Genomic DNA, 23,294 nt, shown 5'->3' on the forward strand with positions numbered 1-23,294 from the left:
CACACCTTCCCTACTTTGGGAAACGCATAAATCCTATATTCGAGGAGTTTTTGTTGCTTTAGCAACAAAAGTTAAGAAGGAGAGACAGCTGAAAATAGACTCGCTATTAGAACAAATAGCCACGGCTGAAAAACTTAACAAAACATCCTTCACTCAGGACCGGCAAAATGCCCTGGTAGCTCTAAGGATGCAACTTAAACACATATTAGACCTTTGTCAGGCCAAACAACAATTATACTTCAAGCACAAACTATATGCTCATGGGGATAACTGCGATCTACACTGCTCAAAAAAATAAAGGTAACACAAAAATAACACATCCTAGATCTGAATTAATTAAATATTCTTCTGAAATACTTTGTCTTTACATAGTTGAATGTGAACAAAATCACACAAAAATAAAAAAATGGAAATCTAATTTTTCAACCCATGGAGGTCTGGATTTGGAGTCACACTCAAAATTAAAGTGTCACAACCAGACAGTTGAGAAGCTCTGACAGGAGCTTTCCAGATCCTCCTCCTTGAGTTTCTTTGTTTTGGTTAAGTTCCTCATCTCGTTAGTCTATCTCAGCTGTCATGCAGTTGGACTGATTGCTTCCCTTTAAGTTCCTCCCCATGATGCATTAGGTTGCGGCTTATACAACTTCCTGGAGTGTGTGTGCATGCTGTTTCTATTCCTCAGTCCTCTGCAAGATAAGTGCTGTTCCTTTATTTGTGATTTTCTGTCTGCTGGATTTTCAGGTGACCCTGACTCCCTCCGTGTCTTGTGTAGGGAGCCGGTGGTCGTGTCCCCTCACTATTGTAGGGTCTTCAGGTATTAGATAGCTGAGGTACGTGGATATGCGCCCATCCACCTTTGGGGTGTTCGCATAGGCTGAGCAATTAGGGAGAGTGGCAGGTCGCATGTAGGGGTCTCCCTTTTGTTCCTTAGTTGTGGATCCAGTGAGTCATTAATTGTATTGCATTGTCTTGTTTCCTGTACACCATCCGTGACATAAAGTGGAAAAACACACTACAGGCTGATCCAACTTTGATGTAATGTCCTTAAAACAAGTCAAAATGAGGCTCTGTAGTGTGTGTGGCCTCCACGTGCCTGTATGACCTCCCTACAAGGCCTGTGCATGCTCCGGATGAAGTGGCGGACGGTCTCCTGAGGGATCTCCTCCCAGACCTGGACTAAAGCATCTGCCAACTCCTGGACAGTCTGTGGTGCAACGTGACGTTCGTGGATAGAGCGAGACATGATGTCCCAGATGTGCTCAATTGGATTCAGGTCTGGGGAACGGGCGGGCCAGTCCATAGCATCAATGCCTTCGTCTTGCAGGAACTGCTGACACACTCCAGCCACATGAGGTCTAGCATTGTCTTGCATTAGGAGGAACCCAGGGCCAACCGCACCAGCATATGGTCTCACAAGGGGTCTGAGGATCTCATCTCGGTACCTAATGGCAGTCAGGCTACCTCTGGCGAGCACATGGAGGGCTGTGTGGTCCTCCAAAGAAATGCCACCCCACACCATTACTGACCCAATGCCAAACCGGTCATGCTGGAGGATGTTTCAGGCAGCAGAACGTTCTCCACGGCGTCTCAAGACTCTGTCACGTCTGTCACATGTGCTCAGTGTGAACCTACTTTCATCTGTGAAGAGCACAGGGCGCCAGTGGCGAATTTGCCAATCTTGGTGTTCTCTGGCAAATGCCAAACGTCCTGCACGGTGTTGGGCTGTAAGCACAACCCCCACCTGTGGACGTCAGGCCCTCATATCACCCTCATGGAGTCTGTTTCTGACCGTTTGAGCAGACACATGCACATTTGTGGCCTGCTGGAGGTCATTTTGCAGGGCTCTGCCAGTGCTCCTCCTGTTCCTCCTTGCACAAAGGCGGAGGTAGCGGTCCTGCTGCTGGGTTGTTGCCCTCCTACGGCCTCCTCCACGTCTCCTGATGTACTGGCCTGTCTCCTGGTAGTGCCTCCATGCTCTGGACACTACGCTGACAGACACAGCAAACCTTCTTGCCACAGCTCGCATTGATGTGCAATCCTGGATAAGCTGCACTACCTGAGCCACTTGTGTGGGTTGTAGACTCCTTCTCATGCTACCACTAGAGTGAAAGCACCGCCAGCATTCAAAAGTGACCAAAACATCAGCCAGGAAGCATAGGAACTGAGAAGAGGTCTGTGGTCACCACCTGCAGAACCACTCCTTTATTGGGGGTGTCTTGCTAATTGCCTATAATTTCCACCTGTTGTCTATCCCATTTGCACAACAGCATGTGAAATTGATTGTCACTCAGTGTTGCTTCCTAAGTGGACAGTTTGATTTCACAGAAGTGTGATTGACTTGGAGTTACATTGTGTTGTTTAAGTGTTCCCTTTATTTTTTTGAGCAGTGTATAATACGTAGCCTCCCCCCTTTAAAAAGCCCAGGCCCCGATGGCCTTCCTCTTCTCTACTTTTGAAAGTTCGAGGATGTCCTACTGCCCCTTCTAGTTACTCCCTTTTCCAACAAACACAGGAAGCACACATCACCTTAATTCACAAAAATGGGAAAGACCCTCAAATGTGTGGGAGTTAGCACTTCCCTACTGAACCTTGACCTGAAAGCGTAGGCCAAGTTGCTAGCTGTTCGTATTAGCTCCCTACTTCCCCGTCTCATCGGAAAAGAACAAGTAGGGTTTATGAAAGGTAGAGAGGGCAGAGACAATTCATGTAAACTGCTTCATGAAATACATATTGCACACAAGCGTAAACTACCTCTTGCGCTACTGGGAATAGATGCTGAAAAAGCATTTGATCGGGTCAACTGGTCCTTTATAAAGGCTACCTTATGTAAATTTAATTTCCCCCCTGAGTTGTCCCTGCCATCTTTACACTTTACGCACAACCGACTGCCCACATCAAAATAAACGGCACCCTGTCTCCTGCCTTTCGCATTGCCAATGGAACGAGGCAGGGTTGTCCCCTCTCCCCCTCCCTTTTTATTCTAGTAGTAGAAACACTTCTACAAAGCGTGCACCAGAACTCTTCCATCATAGGTTTTAAGACTGGTCCCATACAGCTTAGGCTACTTTCACACTCGCGTTTTGTGCGGATCCGTCTTGTATCTGCACAGATGCGCACCAATAATGCAAACACTTGTATCCATTTATAACGGATCCGTTTGCATTATTCATTTTTAAAAAAAGTCTAACTCAAAATGGATTCATCTTGACTTACATTGAAAGTCAATGGGGAACGGATCTATTTTCAATTGCACCATATTGTGTCAGTGAAAAACGGATCTGTCCCCATTGACTTGCATTGTAAGTCAGGACGGATCTGTTTGGCTCCGCATAGTCAGACGGTCACCAAAACGCTGAAAGCTGCGTTTTAATGACCATCTAAAAAATGTAACGGAGACCAAACGCAGCCAAATTGATGCATTCTGAATGGATCCTTATCCATTCAGAATGCATTGGGGCTTAACTGATCCATTTTGGGCTGCTTGTGAGAGCCCTGAAACGGATCTCACAAGCGGACCCAGAAACGCCAGTGTGAAAGTAGTCTTAAATGTGTCGCCTTTGCAGATGATTTATTATTCCTCCTTTCTAACCCAACCTCTGATCTCCCACTACTCACAAAAACATTGGATGACTTTGGCCTCCTCTCAAATTTCAAGGTAAATGTAACAAAATCTGAAGTTCTTAATGTCAGAATCCCAGAACATGAGATCTCCAGTGCCAAACAACACTCCTCATACCCATGGGTCCCCACATCCCAAAAGTATGTAGACATCCAACTCCCAAGCTATCTCACTGATTTGTATAAGCTTAACTTTCTACCCCTTTTAACAGAGCTTAAACAACGTCTGCAAGATTATGATTTCCATTATATCTTGTGGATGGGTCGCAAGAACCTACTCAAGACTAGTGTTGGGTGCGAATATTCGAATAGCAAATATTAATCGCAAATATTTAGAATATTGTGATATATATTAGTAATTTCGAATACTCTAGATTTTTTTTTCATCAGTAACCTCCCTTCTTGCTGTGGGCCAATGAGAAAGCTGCAATGTCTTTATCTGAGCTAAGCAACTTCCCTAGCAACCAATAGGAAAGTTGCCTACCCCTTACTATATAAGAACCTCCGCAGCAGCCATTTTCTGTAGTTTTATGGAGTTCTGAGAGAGACAGCAGCGTCATTGCTGTGCTCTGTGCTTTACTGTGTCATTACATTAGATAGTTAGCTCATATATATAATACAGATAGTTAGTGGGAGATAGTCAGTGTAGGTTAGATCCTGATATAGTGTAGCTGATAGGTTCTGCTGTCCATACATACATACATACATGCTACAGACATAATGCTGTGATGTCACAACAATACTTAGTGCACCAATCAGTAATATGTAGTCAGACCTACTAAAATGTGAAGTTGCGCGTATTGTGCCAAAATATTCGCATCATTAGTGCCGATTTCGCATTCGCGAATATTTGGAGCACTCTATCTGCATATAAAGCTATTCTAATGTTCTGCTGTGCCAACCATTTTCTCCAGTCTCAGGAAACTTCTAGCTGCTTGAAAAATGTAGCTATAGTGACCCACTCCTATATTTCACGCGCATTACGCAAATATTACATTGCCGATTTTTCGCGATCAAGAAATTAATCGCAAATTCGTGAATATATGACGAATACTCTACCAAATATTAGCGAAATATTGCGAATTCGAATATTGCCCCTACTGAAGACGTATATTATGCCTAAAATACTGTATACCCTATCAATGCTTCCTATTTACCCTAACCCTGCCTCCTTTTTTAGCTCCGTTAGTTCCCTGTTCACTAAATTTCTGTGGAAAGGACAGAAACCCAGATTGCCATATTCGCTACTGATGAAGAGACGTGAGCATGGAGGAATGGGGGTTCCAGACATTGCTTCATATTACAAGGCTGTACAGGTGGTTAGAATTGCTCAAACCTAGCAAACAACTATACCTCGAAGCCTGGGCGCAACAGTCTGTGGGCTATCCACTGCCCAAAGCCCTGTGGTTGCCTATGGTGGGTACCAATAGACACCCAGATTATGACCCACTACTCAGAAACACTTGTGCTGTGTGTCTCTCTCTAAGAGATAGAAAACCAAAATATCGCCAACAGGAGCATAACCCTATCACTCATTTGTGGACACATAAAAGCCTCTCTACCAAATCACATAGACCACACATGTAATATAACAAAACATCACTTTATTGAAACACAATGTAACAATGGCAATAAACACATATATAAAATAATGCAGATGAGTACTGTGATAGAGACCCCACCTGGCCAGTAAAGTGCATCCAATATTAGATAAAGTGACCAGGGCAAAATGGCAAGAACTAGGAATTACTGTAGGGAAAACAACTCCGACTACCAACGAAGTAAAAGGCTAAACCCACATTAGTTGGCCCATACGGGTATCAAAATTCAAATATGATCAATACAGTCAACTGGTACAGCCACAGTCAATGCATAAATGCAAAAATAGACATAAATTGATGCGCCATACTAAACCGGGGGGGGGGGAGGAAGCAGTTTTCCTAACGCGTGTTTCGCCTCGCCAAGCTTTTTCAAAGGGAACATAAAGACCATCAAAAAGACTTGAAGATCATCTGACTGTCCACCCTTCCTCTGTCTCCCGTTTTCAACTGGTTGTATCTCAACAGGATTGCGTTATGTTATGCTATTGGATAAAAATATGTATGTACCTCTCCTTTGGCTGTATAGAATGTACACACTGTCTTGTCCATATGGAGACTCTATTTATCCTATTATGTTGATTATAATATTAAAATAAAGAATTCATAAAAAAAAAAATGAAATTTACAAAATAATGCTAACATAAAGTAAACATATGGGGAATGTTAAGTATTTTATGAGGTATCACTTTCTGTTTTAAAAGCAGACATATTGAAATTTTGAAAAGTGAGAATTTTTCATTTTTTCTTTAATAAAGGTGAAATATATTGACTCAAATTTATGACTATCATGAAGTACAATGTGTCACGAGAAAACAATCTCAGAATGGCTTGGATAAGTAAAAGTGTTGCAAAGTTATTACCACATAAAGTGACACATGTCAGATTTCCAAAAAATGGCCTGGGCAGGAGGGTAAAAACTGGCCCGGGGTATAGGAAATCATAGGAACGAGCCGTCCCATTGAGGTGAATGGGACGGCTTGTAGTTACACCTGCTCACTGCTGCAGTTTCTACAGCAAGCAGGTAAACAATAAGGCTGCGCTCGCACGGTGTAAGTGTAAAGAGGCCTTCAAGGGGTTATTCGGTAATAAATATTGATTACCTATCTTCTGGATTGGTCATCAATATCAGATCGGCGGGGTTCCGACAGGTGGGACCCCTGCGGATCAGCTGTTAGAAGGGGATAGGGCTCTGTGAGTGGCGCGGCCTCTTCCTAGGGCATGTGACGTCACCATACATAGCGGTCACATGGCCTAGTTTCAGCTCAGCCCCATTCAAGTCAATGGGGCTGAACTGCAATACTAAGGTAAGCCGCTATACAATGTACATTGCTGTACTTGGAAAGCTGCGAGGGAGCCAGCTGCGCTCAGCAGAGCTCCAACTCAGACCCCCACTGATGTGATAATGAGGACCTCTCCTGAGGGCAAATCATTGCCAACAAGAATTTGTAGGAGAGCTCGTTATCGATAACCTGGTGGTTTAAAGGTGCCGCTGATTACTCGATGAATGAGCGATACGCTTGTTCATCGGGTAATAGGATCTTTCATGCAGACACCTAAACCATTGTTTGCCAGCAGCAGATCATGCCGCATAAACAGCCTCTACTGCTGGCAAGCAATGATTCTGTATGGGGATGAGTGATGGCATTAGCGATCACTCCTCTGCATACTGTAGTGGAGATCACTGCATGTAAATGTAATAGTCACCTTCACTGACGAGCAGGAGATTGTTAGGATGAAACGCTTCCTTCCCGACAATAATATGCTTAATTGAGCAATGTAAAGGGCCCTTAAGTGACATAATTTTTTTTTTTAGATCTCTAGGTTAGCTCCAAAGCTTGGGAACCAAGAGTTTGATCATATGCATCTCACTCACAAGTGTTTCAGTTCCTTGTGTAGTCTCCCAGTAATCTAGAATCTCTTATTTGGAGCAAATAATCACAGCGTTTCTGTAATTTGCTCTTGTTCTTCTGCAAATTGAAAATGTGGTCATGACAGTGGGAATTTACATAAATGCCGGTACTTGTCCCACCATCAAACACCCCCTTACTATTTCAACTTACATTGTAAATAAGGCTACTGTATGTGCATATTAGTGCTAAGATATTGGTATTCTGCATAGGAAAAGAATACAGGAACTGCCATGTCTGGATTATACTACAGTATATACTGCCAGTGCCCAACAGATACCATTCACTATAACAGTGTCTGTTGGGTTTCTAACATGAATACCAGTATTTTGCAGGACAAAAGATCACTGAAGTGGTATTTTGTTCTATTTATTTAATGCCAGAATTTGCGACGGAGGCTCCTGACAGAAATGCTGTCACAGATGTGAACCTAGCCTAAACCACAGTTTTCATATGCCTGGAAGGCATCATCTCAGATTCTGCTGGGTTTGATAGGAAAAATAGTTCTGCATGCAGCATCATTTTCCACATAGAACAACAGACACGTAGAACCTTATGAACCCTATCAAGTACCGATAACGTCTGTCACAGATCCTTCACATGTGTTATAAAGGGAAGCCATAATATAAGTGTGAACAGATCCTGAACTAAAACATTTCTTAATAAATCTATTACTTAATTATGTATATATTTAGATTTATACAACATAAATTATAAACAATTTCCAACCAGAACTATTAAATGGAATCTGCCACCTTCCCAAACCCTATCAAGTGCAGTACTACATGAATAGTACAGCTGCCCCCCGACACTGGAGTTCAAATGTATATGTCCATACTCACCTTCATTCCTTTCCCATGTAAACTGGCACTGGAATACCTTTCGCAACGTAGAGAGGACTCCAGTATGTGTCCTCTCCATGAGTTCCAACGCCTGTTTGTGGGCACACAGCAGTGGAATGAAGATTTGGTGTAAGGGACAGCAGTACTATTCATGTAATATTGTACTTTAAAGGGTTTTCCAAGATTCTGATATTGATCACCTATAATCAGGGTAGGTAATCAATATCAAATTGGCGGGGTTCCATCGATCAGCTGTATGAGGAGTGCCTGGGCACTACGGTGTGTGCCATGGCCTCCTCGAAGCTTACCAAGCACAGAGCCGTCCATTGGATAGGGACCATGCTTGATATTGTAGCTCATCCTCGCCAATCAGATATTGCTGAGGATAGGCCATTAATATCAAATTCTTGGAAAACCCCTTTAATAGGGTTCGGGAAGATAATAGATTCCTTTAAAAATGACCCGATAGACAGGTATACATTTGAACTTTATTGGTAAGTTTCCATAAGTCCGCAAAACATGGGCTCTGGCTGTGTGAGCTCCGCATCGTGAGTGTGGACTCATTGACTTGAATGTGTTCATAATCTGCAGCATACGACTAAAGATAGGACATATGCTATCTTTTCCAGAGCAGAGACACGGGCACGGAAGTACATGGAAAAACACAGAAGCCCTTCCGTGAACTTCTGTGCCAGTGCCTCTGCCATATGTTACAGATCGCGGACCCATTCAAGTCAATGGGTCTGCACTGCGATGTAGAGTTCACACAGCCAGTGCCCGTGTTTTGCGGACCTGCTGTTTGCGGTCTCCAATACGGGCACTGCAGCCAGTCATATGAATGGTGCCTGAGGGTGCATTTACACATACCAACAGGTTACCTACCTGATGTTGTCCACCTTCCAAACTATACAAAGTAAACTCTGAAGAACCATATTACCTGTCTCCTTGTTTCCATATGATCCTGGATACAGAAGTAGTCCCAAAGTCAAAATGAACGTCACAGCCACCATATTCTGGAAACAAATGTAATATAGTCATGGTCTGACTTAAACACGATCATTAGGAACTAGCCATACATAGCTACAAAGGAAAGAATTTCTGTTCATGCTGCTATAATACAACTATTGCCTACAGTTCTGGGCACTTGTGTAGGACATAGCTAAACTAGAGCAGAGGAAGGTGACCTAGGAAATTAAAGGGGTTATCCCATGATAACTGTAAAAAATGAACATCAGACATATAGTACATGACAAAATCTTTCTAACAAAGCTAGAACCAGCCCTGTACCTCACATGGATGCAGAGATCCATGTGAGATACAGGGATCCAGAGCTCTCCTCATTCTCTCTCCAATTGATTTGGTAGATTGTTATCCAGCTGGCAGCTCAGGGGCATGTCCTTTCTGCTGCAGCTGTATCCCTATCTCAGCTCTATAGGCAGCTGAAGGATGGAACTGAGCATGTGCATCCACCTCAGCGAGATGGACAGAGCAATAAGAAAAAGAGCAAACAACAGGTGGTCCTATACAGATTGCTACTGAGTTATTCAATTAAATCTATAATACATTTTTAACCCCTTAGGGACGTGTAACGTACCGGTACGGCATGTTTCCCGAGTCCTTAAGGACCCATGACTTACCGGTACGTCATGGGTTTAAACCGCGATTGCGGCGCGGCGGGGGTTAATCGGGACAGGATGCCCGCTGAAATCATTCAGCGGGCATCCTGTCACAACGCCGGGGGGGTCATGTGACCCCCCGTATCGGCGATCGCCGCAAACCGCAGGTCAATTCAGACCTGCGGTTTCGGGCTTTACATGTGGTTGCGAAGGCGATCGGGCGGTGCCATAGGGTCCCCATGCGGCTGTAGGGGGGACCCGATGGCATGGAAGGCAGTGTGATGTCTAAGGAAGGCATCGCGCTGCCTTCCAGTGAAGAGCCTGTGAGATCCAGCCCCCTGGATCTCACAGGCCCCGGAAGCTGTATGAGAATTAAGGCTACTTTCACACCTGCGTTAGGTGCGGATCCGTCTGGTATCTGCACAGACGGATCCGCACCTATAACGCTTAGATCCGTTCAGAACGGATCCGTTTGCATTACCATGAACAAAAAAAAAAATATATATATATATATATTTTTTTTTTTTGTTCATGATAATGCAAACGGATCCGTTTTGATTTTACATTGAAAGTCAATGGGGGACGGATTCGTTTGAAAATTGAGCCATACTGTGTCAACTTCAAACAGATCCGTCCCCATTGACTTACATTGTAAGTCTGGACGGATCCGTTTGCCTCCGCAAGGCCAGGCGGACACCCGAACACTGCAAGCTGCGTTCAGGTGTCCGCCTGCTGAGCGGAGCGGAGGACAAACGGTGCCAGACTGATGCATTCTGAGCGTATCGCATCCACTCAGAATGCATTAGGGCTGGACGGATCCGTTCGGGGCCGCTTGTGAGACCCTTCAAACGGAACTCACAAGCGGAGCCCCGAACGCTGTGAAAGTAGCCTAATACACATTCATACAGCCAATGCATTCCAATACAGAAGTATTGGAATGCATTGTAAAGGAATATACCCCCCAAAGTTCAAGTCCCAAAGTGGGACAAAAAATAAAGTGAAAAAAAAATGTTGAAAAAATAAAGTTTTCCCCAAAAAATTAAAGTTTCAAGTAAAAATAAACAAAAACGTCACTTTCCCCAAATAAAGTTAAAATAAATTGGTAAAAAATAGGGAAAAAAAAAGTATACATATTAGGTATTGCCGCGTCCGTATCGACCGGCTCTATAAACATATCACATGACATAACCCCTCAGATGAACACCGTAAAAAATAAAAAAATAGAAACTGTGCTAAATAAACAATTTTTTTGTCACTTTACATCACAAAAAGTACAACAGCAAGCGATCAAAAAGGCGTTTGCCCACCAAAATAGTACCAATCTAACCGTCACCTCATCCTGCAAAAAATGAGCCCCTACCTGAGACAATCTCCCAAAAAATAAAAAAGCTATGGCTCAGAATATGGAGACACTAAAACATGATTTTTTTTTTGTTTCAAAAATTATATTATTGTGTAAAACTTACATAAATAAAAAAAAAGTATACATATTTAGGTATCGCCACATCCGTATCGACCGGCTCTATAAAAATATCACATGACCTAACCCCTCAGATGAACACCGTAAAAAATTGAAAATAAAAACTGTGCTAAATAAACCATTTTTTGTCACCTTACATCACAAAAAGTGTAATAGCAAGCGATCAAAAAGTCACACACACCCCAAAATAATGCCAATAAAACCGTCATCTCATCCCGCAAAAATCATACACTACCCAAAGTAATCTCCCAAAAACTGAAAAAATTATGGCTCTCAATGGAAACACTAAAACATGATTTTTTTTGCTTCAAAAATGAAATCATTGTGTAAAACTTACATAAATAAAAAAAAAGTATACATATTAGGTATCGCCGCATCCATGACAACCTGGTCTATAAAAATATCACATGATCTAACCTGTCAGATGAATGTTGTAAATAACAAAAAATAAAAACGGTGCCAAAACAGCTATTTCTTGTTATCTTGCCTCACAAAAAGTGTAATATAGAGCAACCAAAAATCATATGTACCCTAAACTAGTACCAACAATACTGCCACCCTATCCCATAGTTTCTAAAATGGGGCCACTTTTTTGGAGTTTCTGTAGTGTACGGGAACTGTAATACCCGTCACTACCAAAGTGTCACTTGGTGTGCTGTCGTCCCTCCTTATTTATGGGGAAGTTGGTATATGTCAGTTTTATAAAGTGTCATGTAATGTAATGTTATGTATTTCCCTGTTGCTGTGAAACTTGCATGTACAGGCCTGCAGGGGTGTCATTCCAGCTTCTGGTCGCTAGAGGGAGCTAGAGAGCCCTAGTTTATATAAGGCCAGACAGGGAAGTGCAAGGCAGACGGAGTCTAGTATCTGTAATCTACAGTTGGAGATTAGACAATGTCCGAGACAAGTCCAGGCCTGAAGCCTGTTGTTCAGGAGAAGATTCCCTCCTGAATTCCCATATGCAGAAGCAGGAATACCGTAGACTAAGAGCCTGAGGAACCATTCAGAAGCTGAGAGAGACAGAGGCAAAGATCAGGAAAGCCAGAGGTACTCAGAAAGACAGAAGAGGTACTTATAGAAGCCATAGCCAAGGATATAAAGCCAGAATTAGGTTAATGGGCCTTGGTGAAGAATTGCTGTATTCCAGGATCAGACAGAATTAGAGTGCAAGCTCCTGTGCTGCAAGTCCTGTGTTCAACACTCTGTAATTACCCTGCTGTAACTGAATTGCCTGCATCGACCGAATTGCAAAATCGACTGTATGCTTAGGAACTGCATTTCCCATATTGTCTCTGCTTGGAAAACTACTAAAGTTGGAGTTCTGTTTTAAGACTACGTTTCCTCCATTTATTCCTGCATCCGCAAACGGCGTGCCACCGTTTACTTGGCACTGGCGTCACGAACTATTCCTTACCTATACCTGCCCTTGCAGAGAGTCAGCTGTACCAGGTTAGTGTATATTGCACTACATCACCCAGAAACACCTATTACACACAACTTGAGTACGCTGCACCTCTCTTTTGGCGTCACGAACAGGATACGCACGCTTTCTAGTGCAAGAAGCGTGAACTTTGTGCCTTATACAGTTGCCCTGTGACCAAAGTAACAATTTGCCTGTTTATTCAAGTGGACTTTGTGGACTGAAAATCATACCCAAAGTGTACCCAAAACTTCTAAAAAGCGCTGTGCAGTATTGCGCTGCACAGAGGAAGAAAATCGCCGCATTGGAATGTGGTTTTGTGGACTTTTTACGATCCTGCTTGCTGTCAGTGAATAGACAGCGTTTGCACCTAAAGATGGCCGCTGAGCTTGCTGAATTTACTGCTGCGTCACCTTCATCCCGAAAAGGCGGGAAAAATTGGCGCCTTTCTGAGGAAAAAGCGGGAAGAAGGTCAAGGGCAGGCGCCACGGCTTATCTGGACATTTGCATGTCTGCCAGCATGGACACCGCCTTCCATATACTGGAATACCTGGGGGGCGGCTCCCCAATGCAATGGGAGGAGCTGGCTACTCTAATTGACGCGACCCTATCGCTCTCCTCAGAAGGATCGAGCATGTTGGATTGTGAGCAGAGTGTTGCTGCAGCGTCCGCACCAAGGATTGAAAAGATGACTGACATCGGTGTAGAGCTAGAGGAGGCTCCACCGGCCTACGCTCCGGGACCGGAGCAACCCGCCTGCCGGCCAAGGGAGAAAGAACCCGAGCCCTGCTATGGCTCGTGGAGGGACTTTTTCCAGCCATCTTTCAAATGGTCTTCCCTGATGGCGGAGATCCGAGAGGCCGCTAGCAAGCGGAACACAAAGACCAAAATTATCTATGAGGAGCTAACCAAGACCATACATGAGAAGCATACGCACACCCAACCCCGCCTGGAAAGGAGAAAGGGAGTGGTGCTATCGTTTGACAAACCCCGTGGCTACGGGTTTATTCAGGACTATCTAACTGGCAGAGACCTCTATGTTAATCGAAGGTCTGTCAAAAGAGACTACCTCCCTTCGTACCAACACAGCCTCCGCGAGGGAGAGGAAGTGGAGTACACCCCTGCCGAGAGCCTACGAGGCCCTTATGCGACTGCTGTGACCCGTCCCAAGCGAAACCCTGAGGACTGGGAGGCAGAAGAAGAAGAAGACTACTCTGGCTGCGAGCGGGAACCTGAACGCTCTCCAGAGCCGGCCCATCACGCCTTTCAGGAGCGGAGCTCCTTCATTGGGCCTAATGTCTTCTGGCAGCCAACCGTGTTGGAAAAATGGGTGAGCCCCTATCCTTCCCCCGAGCTGCCTCGTCGGGAGAGGACCATCTCCGAGCTGGAGCAGTTAAAAGGACTTAGTGCTACCTTCCAGAACATCCGGATGGGACGGAGACCAGACGCATCGCCAGAACCTGCAGAGGCCGAGTCCGCGTCATCGGTGACTGTACCTGCGCCGGCGGCGCCAGCAGAAGACAGCGACTCCGACACTGAGAGCATCGGTGAGCAGATCGTCCGGCTGGAGGAGAAGTTGCGGGAGTTGCGCAAGACATACACCGCCAGGATCCAGACGCCGCCGAGGAAGGATGAGGTAAGGGTGCCTGTCACCACCCGTAAACCGCCTTCTGTTGCCACCGCTCCGTCAGTGCCCCAGACCGGACCCGCGATTGCCGTAAACTGCTGCACCCAGAGCACCGGACCGCTTGCTGCGGCGGTGCCAAGCACGTCACACCCTGCAGTGATCATGCCAGAGCCGGCACGGTCCATCAGAGGGTTCACCCCTAGGCCTATGGGGCCAATACCTATTAGGGGCCCCTTTACCTTACAGCTGCCCCCTGATACAGTTATGGGGGCACATCCTCCTGTAGAGGACTACTACAGACGATACTTGCCAGCGGAGCCAAGTGATTACAATATTTCACTGTGAATCAGCCTGCTAGGCCTTTGATTGATTTCATCAGAAGTGATGTTAACCCTTTCAGGACAGGAGTCCTATGTTTCCTGGTCCTTTGTTGCGGCTGCCAGTTTGTCCACGGCTCAGTGGTAGGTGTTGACCACTGAAATTACAAAGTCAGCAAGGCCAGGCTTGTTTCCAGGACCTCCTGCCTGCTTTTGTTACCCCACGCCAAGTTGTGCCTGTTCCTTTGTTGCACCTTTTACCCTTCACCCCCTTTTCAGGTTGATCAGGGGTATTACAGCACTTTTCTTGCTGTCTTTATATTGTGCAACTTCATACTAAGGAACCGTGCCCGGAGACAGACTCAAAAGTACCTGAGCCTCTGAGATTCTTACTCTTTTAAAAGTATTGTGCCCAGAGATGGACTCCACCGCATGAGAGCCTCTGTGATTAATAAGAAATAACCTGGGTACGGACTCATGTTTGTTATTTGAGCCTCCAAGAACTTTTATACCGTTTTCTACTGTTTTATCATGGACTTATTCATTGTCATGGACTATCCTGGTTATAATGTTACGCTGTGCCAGGTCAGCGCCCCCGTTCCATTCACTATCCTGAGAGAAGAGAACGACGCCCCTTGTCACTACCCTTCACCTTTGCCAATTGGACCTGATGTAAATGTAAATGCAGATGAATTACATGTATGTATGCCTGCATGTCTCTATTTTCTATTTCAGGTAGAGATTCCCGTTGGGAGACCCATGATGGAGTACGAGGTCGTACTCAGCTTAAAGCAGTGGGGTATGTAGTGTACGGGAACTGTAATACCCGTCACTACCAAAGTGTCACTTGGTGTGCTGTCGTCCCTCCTTATTTATGGGGAAGTTGGTATATGTCAGTTTTATAAAGTGTCATGTAATGTAATGTTATGTATTTCCCTGTTGCTGTGAAACTTGCATGTACAGGCCTGCAGGGGTGTCATTCCAGCTTCTGGTCGCTAGAGGGAGCTAGAGAGCCCTAGTTTATATAAGGCCAGACAGGGAAGTGCAAGGCAGACGGAGTCTAGTATCTGTAATCTACAGTTGGAGATTAGACAATGTCCGAGACAAGTCCAGGCCTGAAGCCTGTTGTTCAGGAGAAGATTCCCTCCTGAATTCCCATATGCAGAAGCAGGAATACCGTAGACTAAGAGCCTGAGGAACCATTCAGAAGCTGAGAGAGACAGAGGCAAAGATCAGGAAAGCCAGAGGTACTCAGAAAGACAGAGGAGGTACTTATAGAAGCCATAGCCAAGGATATAAAGCCAGAATTAGGTTAATGGGCCTTGGTGAAGAATTGCTGTATTCCAGGATCAGACAGAATTAGAGTGCAAGCTCCTGTGCTGCAAGTCCTGTGTTCAACACTCTGTAATTACCCTGCTGTAACTGAATTGCCTGCATCGACCGAATTGCAAAATCGACTGTATGCTTAGGAACTGCATTTCCCATATTGTCTCTGCTTGGAAAACTACTAAAGTTGGAGTTCTGTTTTAAGACTACGTTTCCTCCATTTATTCCTGCATCCGCAAACGGCGTGCCACCGTTTACTTGGCACTGGCGTCACGAACTATTCCTTACCTATACCTGCCCTTGCAGAGAGTCAGCTGTACCAGGTTAGTGTATATTGCACTACATCACCCAGAAACACCTATTACACACAACTTGAGTACGCTGCATTTCTACTCTAGGGGTGCATCAGGGGGGCTTCAAATGGGATATGGTGTCAAAAAAAACAGTCCAGCAAAATCTGCCTTCCAGAAACCGTATGGCATCCCTTTCCTTCTGCGCCCTGCCGTGTGCCCGTACAGCTGTTTACGACCACATATGGGGTGTTTCTGTAAACTACAGAATCAGGGCCATAAATATTGAGTTTTGTTTGGCTGTTAACCCTTGCTTTGTTACTGGGAAAAATTGATTAAAATGGAAAATTTGCCAAAAAATTGAAATTCTGAAATTTCCTCTTCATTTGCCAATAACTCTTGTGGAACACCTAAAGGGTTAACAACGTTTTTAAAATCTGTTTTGAATACCTTGAGGGGTGTAGTTTCTTAGATGGGGTCCCTTTTTATGGAGTTTCTACTCTAGGGTTGCATCAGGGGGGCTTCAAATGGGACATGGTGTCAAAAAAAACAGTCCAGCAAAACCTGCCTTCCAAAAACCGTATGGCATTCCTTTCCTTCTGTCTGTGCCCTGCCGTGTGCCCGTACAGCTGGTTACGACCACATATGGGGTGTTTCTGTAAACTACAGAATTAGGGCCATAAATATTGAGTTTTGTTTGGCTGTTAACCCTTGCTTTGTTACTGGGAAAATGGATTAAAATGGAAAAATTGCCAAAAAATTGAAATTCTGAAATTTCATCTCCATTTGCCAATAACACTTGTGGAGCACCTAAAGGGTTAACGACGTTTGTAAAATCAGTTTTTAATACCTTGAAGGGTGTAGTTTCTTAGATGGGGTCACTTATATGGAGTTTCTACTCTAGGGTTGCATCAGGGGGGCTTCAAATAGGACATGGTGTCAAAAAAAACCAGTCCAGCTAAATCTGCCTTCCAAAAATCGTATGGCATTCCTTTCCTTCTGCGCCCTGCCGTGTGCCCGTACAGCGGTTTATGACCACATATGGGGTGTTTCTGCAAACTACAGAATCAGGGCCATAAATATTGAGTTTGGTTTGGCTGTTAACCCTTGCTTTGTAACTGGAAAAAAATTATTAAAATGTAAAATCTGCCAAAAAAGTGAAATTTTTAAATTGTATCTCTATTTTCCATTAATTCTTGTAGAACACCTAAAGGGTTAACAAAGTTTGTAAAATCAGTTTTGAATACTTTGAGGGGTGTAGTTTATAGAATGGGGTCATTTTTGGGTGGTTTCTATTATGTAAGCCTCGCAAAGTGACTTCAGACCTGAACTGGTCCCTAAAAATTGGGTTTTTGAAAATTTCTGAAAAATTTCAAGATTTGATTTAAACTTCTAAACCTTGTCACACCCCCAAAAAATAAAATATCATTCCCAAAATGATCCAAACATGAAGTAGACATATGGGGAATGTTGTCAAACTTGGGTTTATTTAGTCTGGAAAAAAGACAATTTAGGGAAGGAATTAAAATGTTCAAATATATGAATGGACAGTACAGGGAATTCTATAATGTTTACCCGCCTTCCTTACCAGGCCATGTTTTTTTGGATCAGAAGGTGTCTCGGGACGACATTCTGGCGGCTTTCAAGACTGTCAACCTGGCGATGAATTTACTGTCTGATACAGCGCAACATCAGCTGAAGTTGGCGGCCAAAACCATAACCCTGGTATCAGCGGCCCGGAGGCCTTTGTGGCTTAAGCCTTGGGTCGCTGACAATTCCATGTAGCCTTCCCTTTGAGCCCAACCGTTTGTTCGACTCAGAGTTGGATAAGATTATGGAAGACCTGTCAGATTAAAAGGGGAAGAGTCTTCCCCAACAGTCCTTTCGGGGGCGGGGCAGACAAAACCGTGGTGGTAGGTCTGACCAGCAGTCAAGAGCCCGGAGGGACTGAGGAGCGCAGCGAAGAGGTTCGAGGCGCTCTCGTGAAGGAGCCAAGGATAAAAAATCCACCTCCTGACTACGGGCCTCCTCAAGGCTCTTGGATGACTCCCGTGACTCCTGCTATCCTGCCAGAAGACTTCCCCACTCCTCTGCCTCATCTTCCCATCGGAGGTCAACTCTCCCACTTCAAGGACATCTGGATCCGAGAGATTTCGGATCCCTGGGTCCTGAATGTCATATCAGAGGGGTACTCAATCAATCTCAATTTCTCTGTCTCCGGACAGGTTCATCAGAACCAAACTTCCACAGGCCGCAAGACAGTCGGTTCTCGAGGCTTACATTCAGGATTACATCCACAAGAGGGCTCTGGAGGAGCTTCCGGCAGGGGAACGGGGCTTAGGTATTTACTCACCAGTGTTTCTGGTTCCCAAGGCGTCAGGGGATCTCCGGATGATTATCGATTTGAGATTCTTCAAATCGATACGTAAGGAAAGTAAGGTTCCGTATGTAAACCATCAGGTCAGTGGTTCACGTTCTCAATCCTGGAGATGTGACGGCAACCCTGGACCTCAAGGATGCATATTTGCACATCCCGATTCATCCTGCTTCCAGGAAATATCTCAGGATCGCGGTCCAGGTGTCAGGTGTCACCAGACACCTTCAGTTCGTTGCCCTTCCCTTCGGCATTTCTTCTGCCCCTCACACTTTCACCAAGGTGGTAGTTTCTGTGGTGGCGGCTAGCACTCCAAGGACTGACCATCATTCCTTATCTGGACAATTGGCTTCTAAAAGCCTCTTCCTTTGTGGTCCTGACCCACCATCTTCATGTAGCGATTTCCTTTCTGTTCCGCCTAAGGTGGATCATCAACTGGCAGAAGTCGAACGTGAGCCCGTCGACTTCAGTAAGATATTTAGGCTTCATAATCGACTCCGTTGGGAGATCTCTCCTGTTGACTCCAGAAAGAAGATCTCGAATACAGAACATGGCAGAATTCCTATCCGTGCCTTGGCGAGTTCCAATTTGGACTCTCATGAAGATGTTGGGGCTCATGTCAGCGTCTGCGAAAGCAGTCCTTGGGCTTTATGGCACCTCCGGCCGCTGCAGTCGGAGGTTCTCTCCAAATGGAATGGCAGCCCCGCCGGGCTGAACTCCCTGTGCTCCCTGTCTTGGCAAACTCGGCATTCCCTCAGATGGTGGAGCCATCTTTTAGACGGGAAGTCTATGACCCAGCCAACCTGGGTCATATTGACAACAGATGCGTCCAAAGTAGGCTGGGGTGCTCATCTAGACGATTCTCCAGTGCACAGATCCTGGTCTCCTCAGGAGCGGCTCCTCTTATCCAATCTCCGCGAGATTCAAGCTATCCGGCTAGCCCTCCATCACTTTGCCCCTCAGATCCGGGGCAAAGCGGTGAAAGTCCAGTCAGACAATATGACTGCGGCACTTTACATCAACAAGCAGGGAGGCACAAGATCACTTACCCTCTTATCAGAGATCGGGGTGATTCTGGATTGGGCAGAATTGAACCTTTCACACTTATCTGCGATCCACATTCGAAGCTCCCTCAATATGATAGCTGATCGGTTGAGCCGCGGTCTTCCAACAGTGGAGTGGTCTTTAAATCCGGAGATATTCAAGCAGATAGTCCTCAAGTGTGGAATGCCAGAGGTGGATCTTATGGCAACAAGGTTCAACGCCAAGGTGGAGAGGTTTTGCTCCCTTTACAGGGAGGACAACCCCCTGGCGATAGATGTTCTGTCAATATCCTGGAGGTTCAGGCTGGCTTACATCTTCCCTCCCTTTTCTATGATACCGAGGGTATTGATGAAAATTCGTCAGGATCAGGCCTTTGTAATAGCCATCATATCGTTTTGGCCCAAGAGATCCTGGTTTACCCAGCTCATTCAGATGAGTCGGGGACATTATTGGAGGCTCCCCCCCATGGCAGACCCTGGTGTAATGGGACACTTACCTCTGCCCAGATCTGCACAGGTTCAACCTGACAGCCTGGAGGTTGATCAGTCCCTTCCAGGAATAGAAGGGCTTTTAGAGTCGGTCCTGAGAACGCAGTCTCATTCAAGAGCAGACTCTACTAAGAGAGCCTACTCACAGATTATGAGGATATTCTCTTCTTGGTGTTCCTCAAAGGAGGTGGCGTCTGCAGATCCAACCCCTCCCCATCATCCTTCAGTTTCTGCAAGATGGCCGTGACAAAGGCCTTGCTCCATCTACCTTGAGGGGTCAAGTTTCAGCCATTCCAGCTTGTTTCAACAAGTCTTTTTCGCAGGACCCGCTCATTAAACGGTTCCTTAAAGGAGCTGATAGATTAAAGCCTACAGTACTGAAACCCATTCCTCAATGGGATTTATCAACCTTGGAGGAGGTAGATTTCAAGTTTGTCACATGAAAACTTGTTTTTTCTTCTTGCTGTGACTTCGGCCAAGAGGGTCTCTGAGCTTCAAGCTCTATCAGCGCACGAGCCCTATACCATTTTTTTGCAAGACCGGGTCCTTTTAAGATTTCTCCCGTACTTTAGGCCTAAGGTTCCTTCTTTCCAGAATATCAACCAGGTGATATCCCTCCCGGTTCTTTCTAGACCTTCTACCTCCTCCGAGGAACCTGCTATACATCCTTGGATGTCTTGAGATGCCTCCGGATCTATGTGGATAGTTTAAGGAGTTCAGGAAAGATGAAAATCTTCTAATCCTGTTTGCCGGTAAGTTTAAAGGCCGTAAAGCGTCTAAACCATACATCAGTCGATGGATTAAGGAGGCTAATGGGGAATCCTTTTGTTTCCCAATCTCTAGACCCTCCGGGGTTTGTAAAAGCCCATTCTACGAGGGCTGTAGCTACTTCTTTTGCCGAAAGGAGTCTTCTTCTGCTCGACATGATTTGTAAATCTGCCTCCTGGAGCTCTGAATCAACATTCATCTCACATTATAGACTAGATGCCAGATTAGCTGAGTACTCGGCCTTTGGGCAGACTATTCTTAGTTCTGCCAGGCATGATGGCCCTCCCTAGGGGTTCTTCTTGCTATTTCCACATCTGTGCTGCTGGTAGGACGTAAGGGAATCGTTAATTTCTAACGATAATTTGTTTTCCCTTAGTCCTAACAGCAGCACACAAATTTCCCACCCTAGTAAGACTAGTTTTTTCTTGCTATAACACAATGGGCTGGAGGTGATTCCCTCCTTTATAGGGGAGGTTTAAGTGTTTAATTATTACTTGGGCTCATTAAAATTCCGCCGGTCCTACCAGTCCATGGGGGGTGGTTAACCCCATCTGTGCTGCTGTTAGGACTAAGGGAAAACAAATTATCGTTAGAAATTAACGATTCTTTATTGGCTCATCATATAAAATCCACCAAAATCACAGGAAAAAGGTGTACAGTAACATGTTTCGGGCTACAGAATCCAGCCCTTCATCAAGACATATCATGAGGGATCACTGTATATTTTCTTGTAAGGGTAAGTACTGATTGGTTCTCTCCCATTTAATGTTGTCTCTTTTATATTACTTTTAGTATTCTGTGTAAGTATATTTCTTGCAGTTCCTTTTAATGTAGTACCTATTCCCTGTTGTGCTGATTAGGCTACATTCCTGAGTAGTGATCTCATAGACACATATCAGGACATGCTTGATGTACACCGGGGGCGGGGCTGAGGTGTATAACTCTGGTTACACATATACATTAGGGGGGACTCCACTTGGAACTTCATCCTAGGTAGGATGTAAGTATTGATTTGCCCTATCTCTTGTACACCCTGGGGTGTATTGATTTTCCCTATCTCTTGTACTCCCTGGGTGCCAATCGAATCCCTACATTTAGGCTAGTGTTTTAAGTTTATTAACTTTTTATTATTTTTTATGTTATTTGTCTGTGTTATCTAATATTTAATCACACTTAGTAAATATATTTATTCACTTAGGCCGGCGTAATCTTATTCCTTCTCAAATCATTTGAATTCAGGTTACACACACACACATATATATATATTTCCATTTTTTTATGAAAGAAAAAGGGGGGTAAAATGTGTTTATGTGTGCATGTTGTCTGCTATACTTTTGCTAAAACTAGTAACTATAGCTATAACTTTTTATTTTCTTTATTTCACTTTTTAATATTTTTTATGAATTTTTATTTATTTATTTTTACTTTTTTTAATGAAAAAAGTGAATTAAAAGGAGTTAATTCAGAGACTACGGGCTCACAGTTAATTTTACAGCCATTGGGGACGCTTTCACATAAAAAAAAAGGGTTTTGTGGCAGCTTTTTTTTTACTTTACAGTGTGGTGGATACTACACAGGAGACCATTTTGCCTGGTCTCTGGGCTCCTTACTGTGACCGCAGCTGCGTAATGACAACGTATTCACAGAGATATGCAGAGCCACGGGGCATTGCCAGATCTCAATGTAATCTGGGTAACTTGTTGAGTTACGGTTAAGAGCTTACCGACATGACATATAAAGTCGTGTGACAGGAAGCAAAGGGTTAACAAATGTTTTCAGCCTTGCCAGTAATAATGAATGTAAACCGAAAAAATCAAACCCAGCAGCACCCTGTTAGCCCCACAGTCCATCTACTAGAAGTATCAAAATAATACTTATCAATATTAGGGTAGGGACTAACTGAATGGCTGTAGTCAGGGCAGCTGCAGGTTCCTCCAGTGGCTGCACAAAAAATTAGTGGGAGCCATCCGCAGCGTAAATGTAACATTGGCCCATGCTCTTAGGAATTTGCATAGTTCTGAATACTATGGACACTGTCCATTAGGAGCTGACTGTCACAAACGTACTGAGACATACGGACGTTCCCGCGACAGGTGGCTGGAGATCTGTGAGACTGCCAACACGTGGTGTGATCTGACATGTTTTCCTTTTGGATCAAATTATGTCTGTGTTGTTACTGGTGCTTGCCACACCTCCTTTCCCCAGGTGTGGCTTTTGTGGTCATTTAACCTTCTCTATTTATTCTTGTTTCTCCCACTTTGCTATGCGGTTTATAGCTTCTGTTGGGCTTGTGGTTAGCTTGTTTTTGGTTCTTGGCTGAGTTCCTGGTGCTACCAAAGCTTCATTGAAGATAAGTGTTTCCTTTCCCTTTTGTATTTTGTTTATATACAGTATATATATGTGTTTGTTTCCTTTCCCGGTTGTTTGTCATTAGGCCTGAGGGAGACTCCTTCCCTTTGGAGGAACATGTAGACTCAGTCCTGACATTAGTTCCAGGTCCTATAAGGTGAGATAGGATTCTAGGTATCCGGTGTATGAACTTGCCTAACTTTGGGGCCTGTTCATACTGGTAGCCT

General features: G+C 44.6%; 1 protein-coding gene across 1 annotated transcript in view; it reads right to left on the minus strand.

Moving 5' to 3' along the window:
- The window catches only part of ITGB7 (integrin subunit beta 7), a 140,164-nt gene that overhangs the window by 61,023 nt on the left and 55,847 nt on the right, over window positions 1-23,294 (minus strand). The window contains exon 2 of the mRNA XM_040425792.1: window positions 8,906-8,981. Coding sequence (XP_040281726.1) covers window positions 8,906-8,978 — 73 coding nt within the window. The 5' untranslated portion in view covers window positions 8,979-8,981. The remainder of the gene's footprint in view (window positions 1-8,905; window positions 8,982-23,294) is intronic.

This window comes from Bufo bufo, chromosome 3 (assembly GCF_905171765.1).
Source record: "Bufo bufo chromosome 3, aBufBuf1.1, whole genome shotgun sequence".
In the NCBI taxonomy this organism is placed as follows: Eukaryota; Metazoa; Chordata; class Amphibia; order Anura; family Bufonidae; genus Bufo; species Bufo bufo.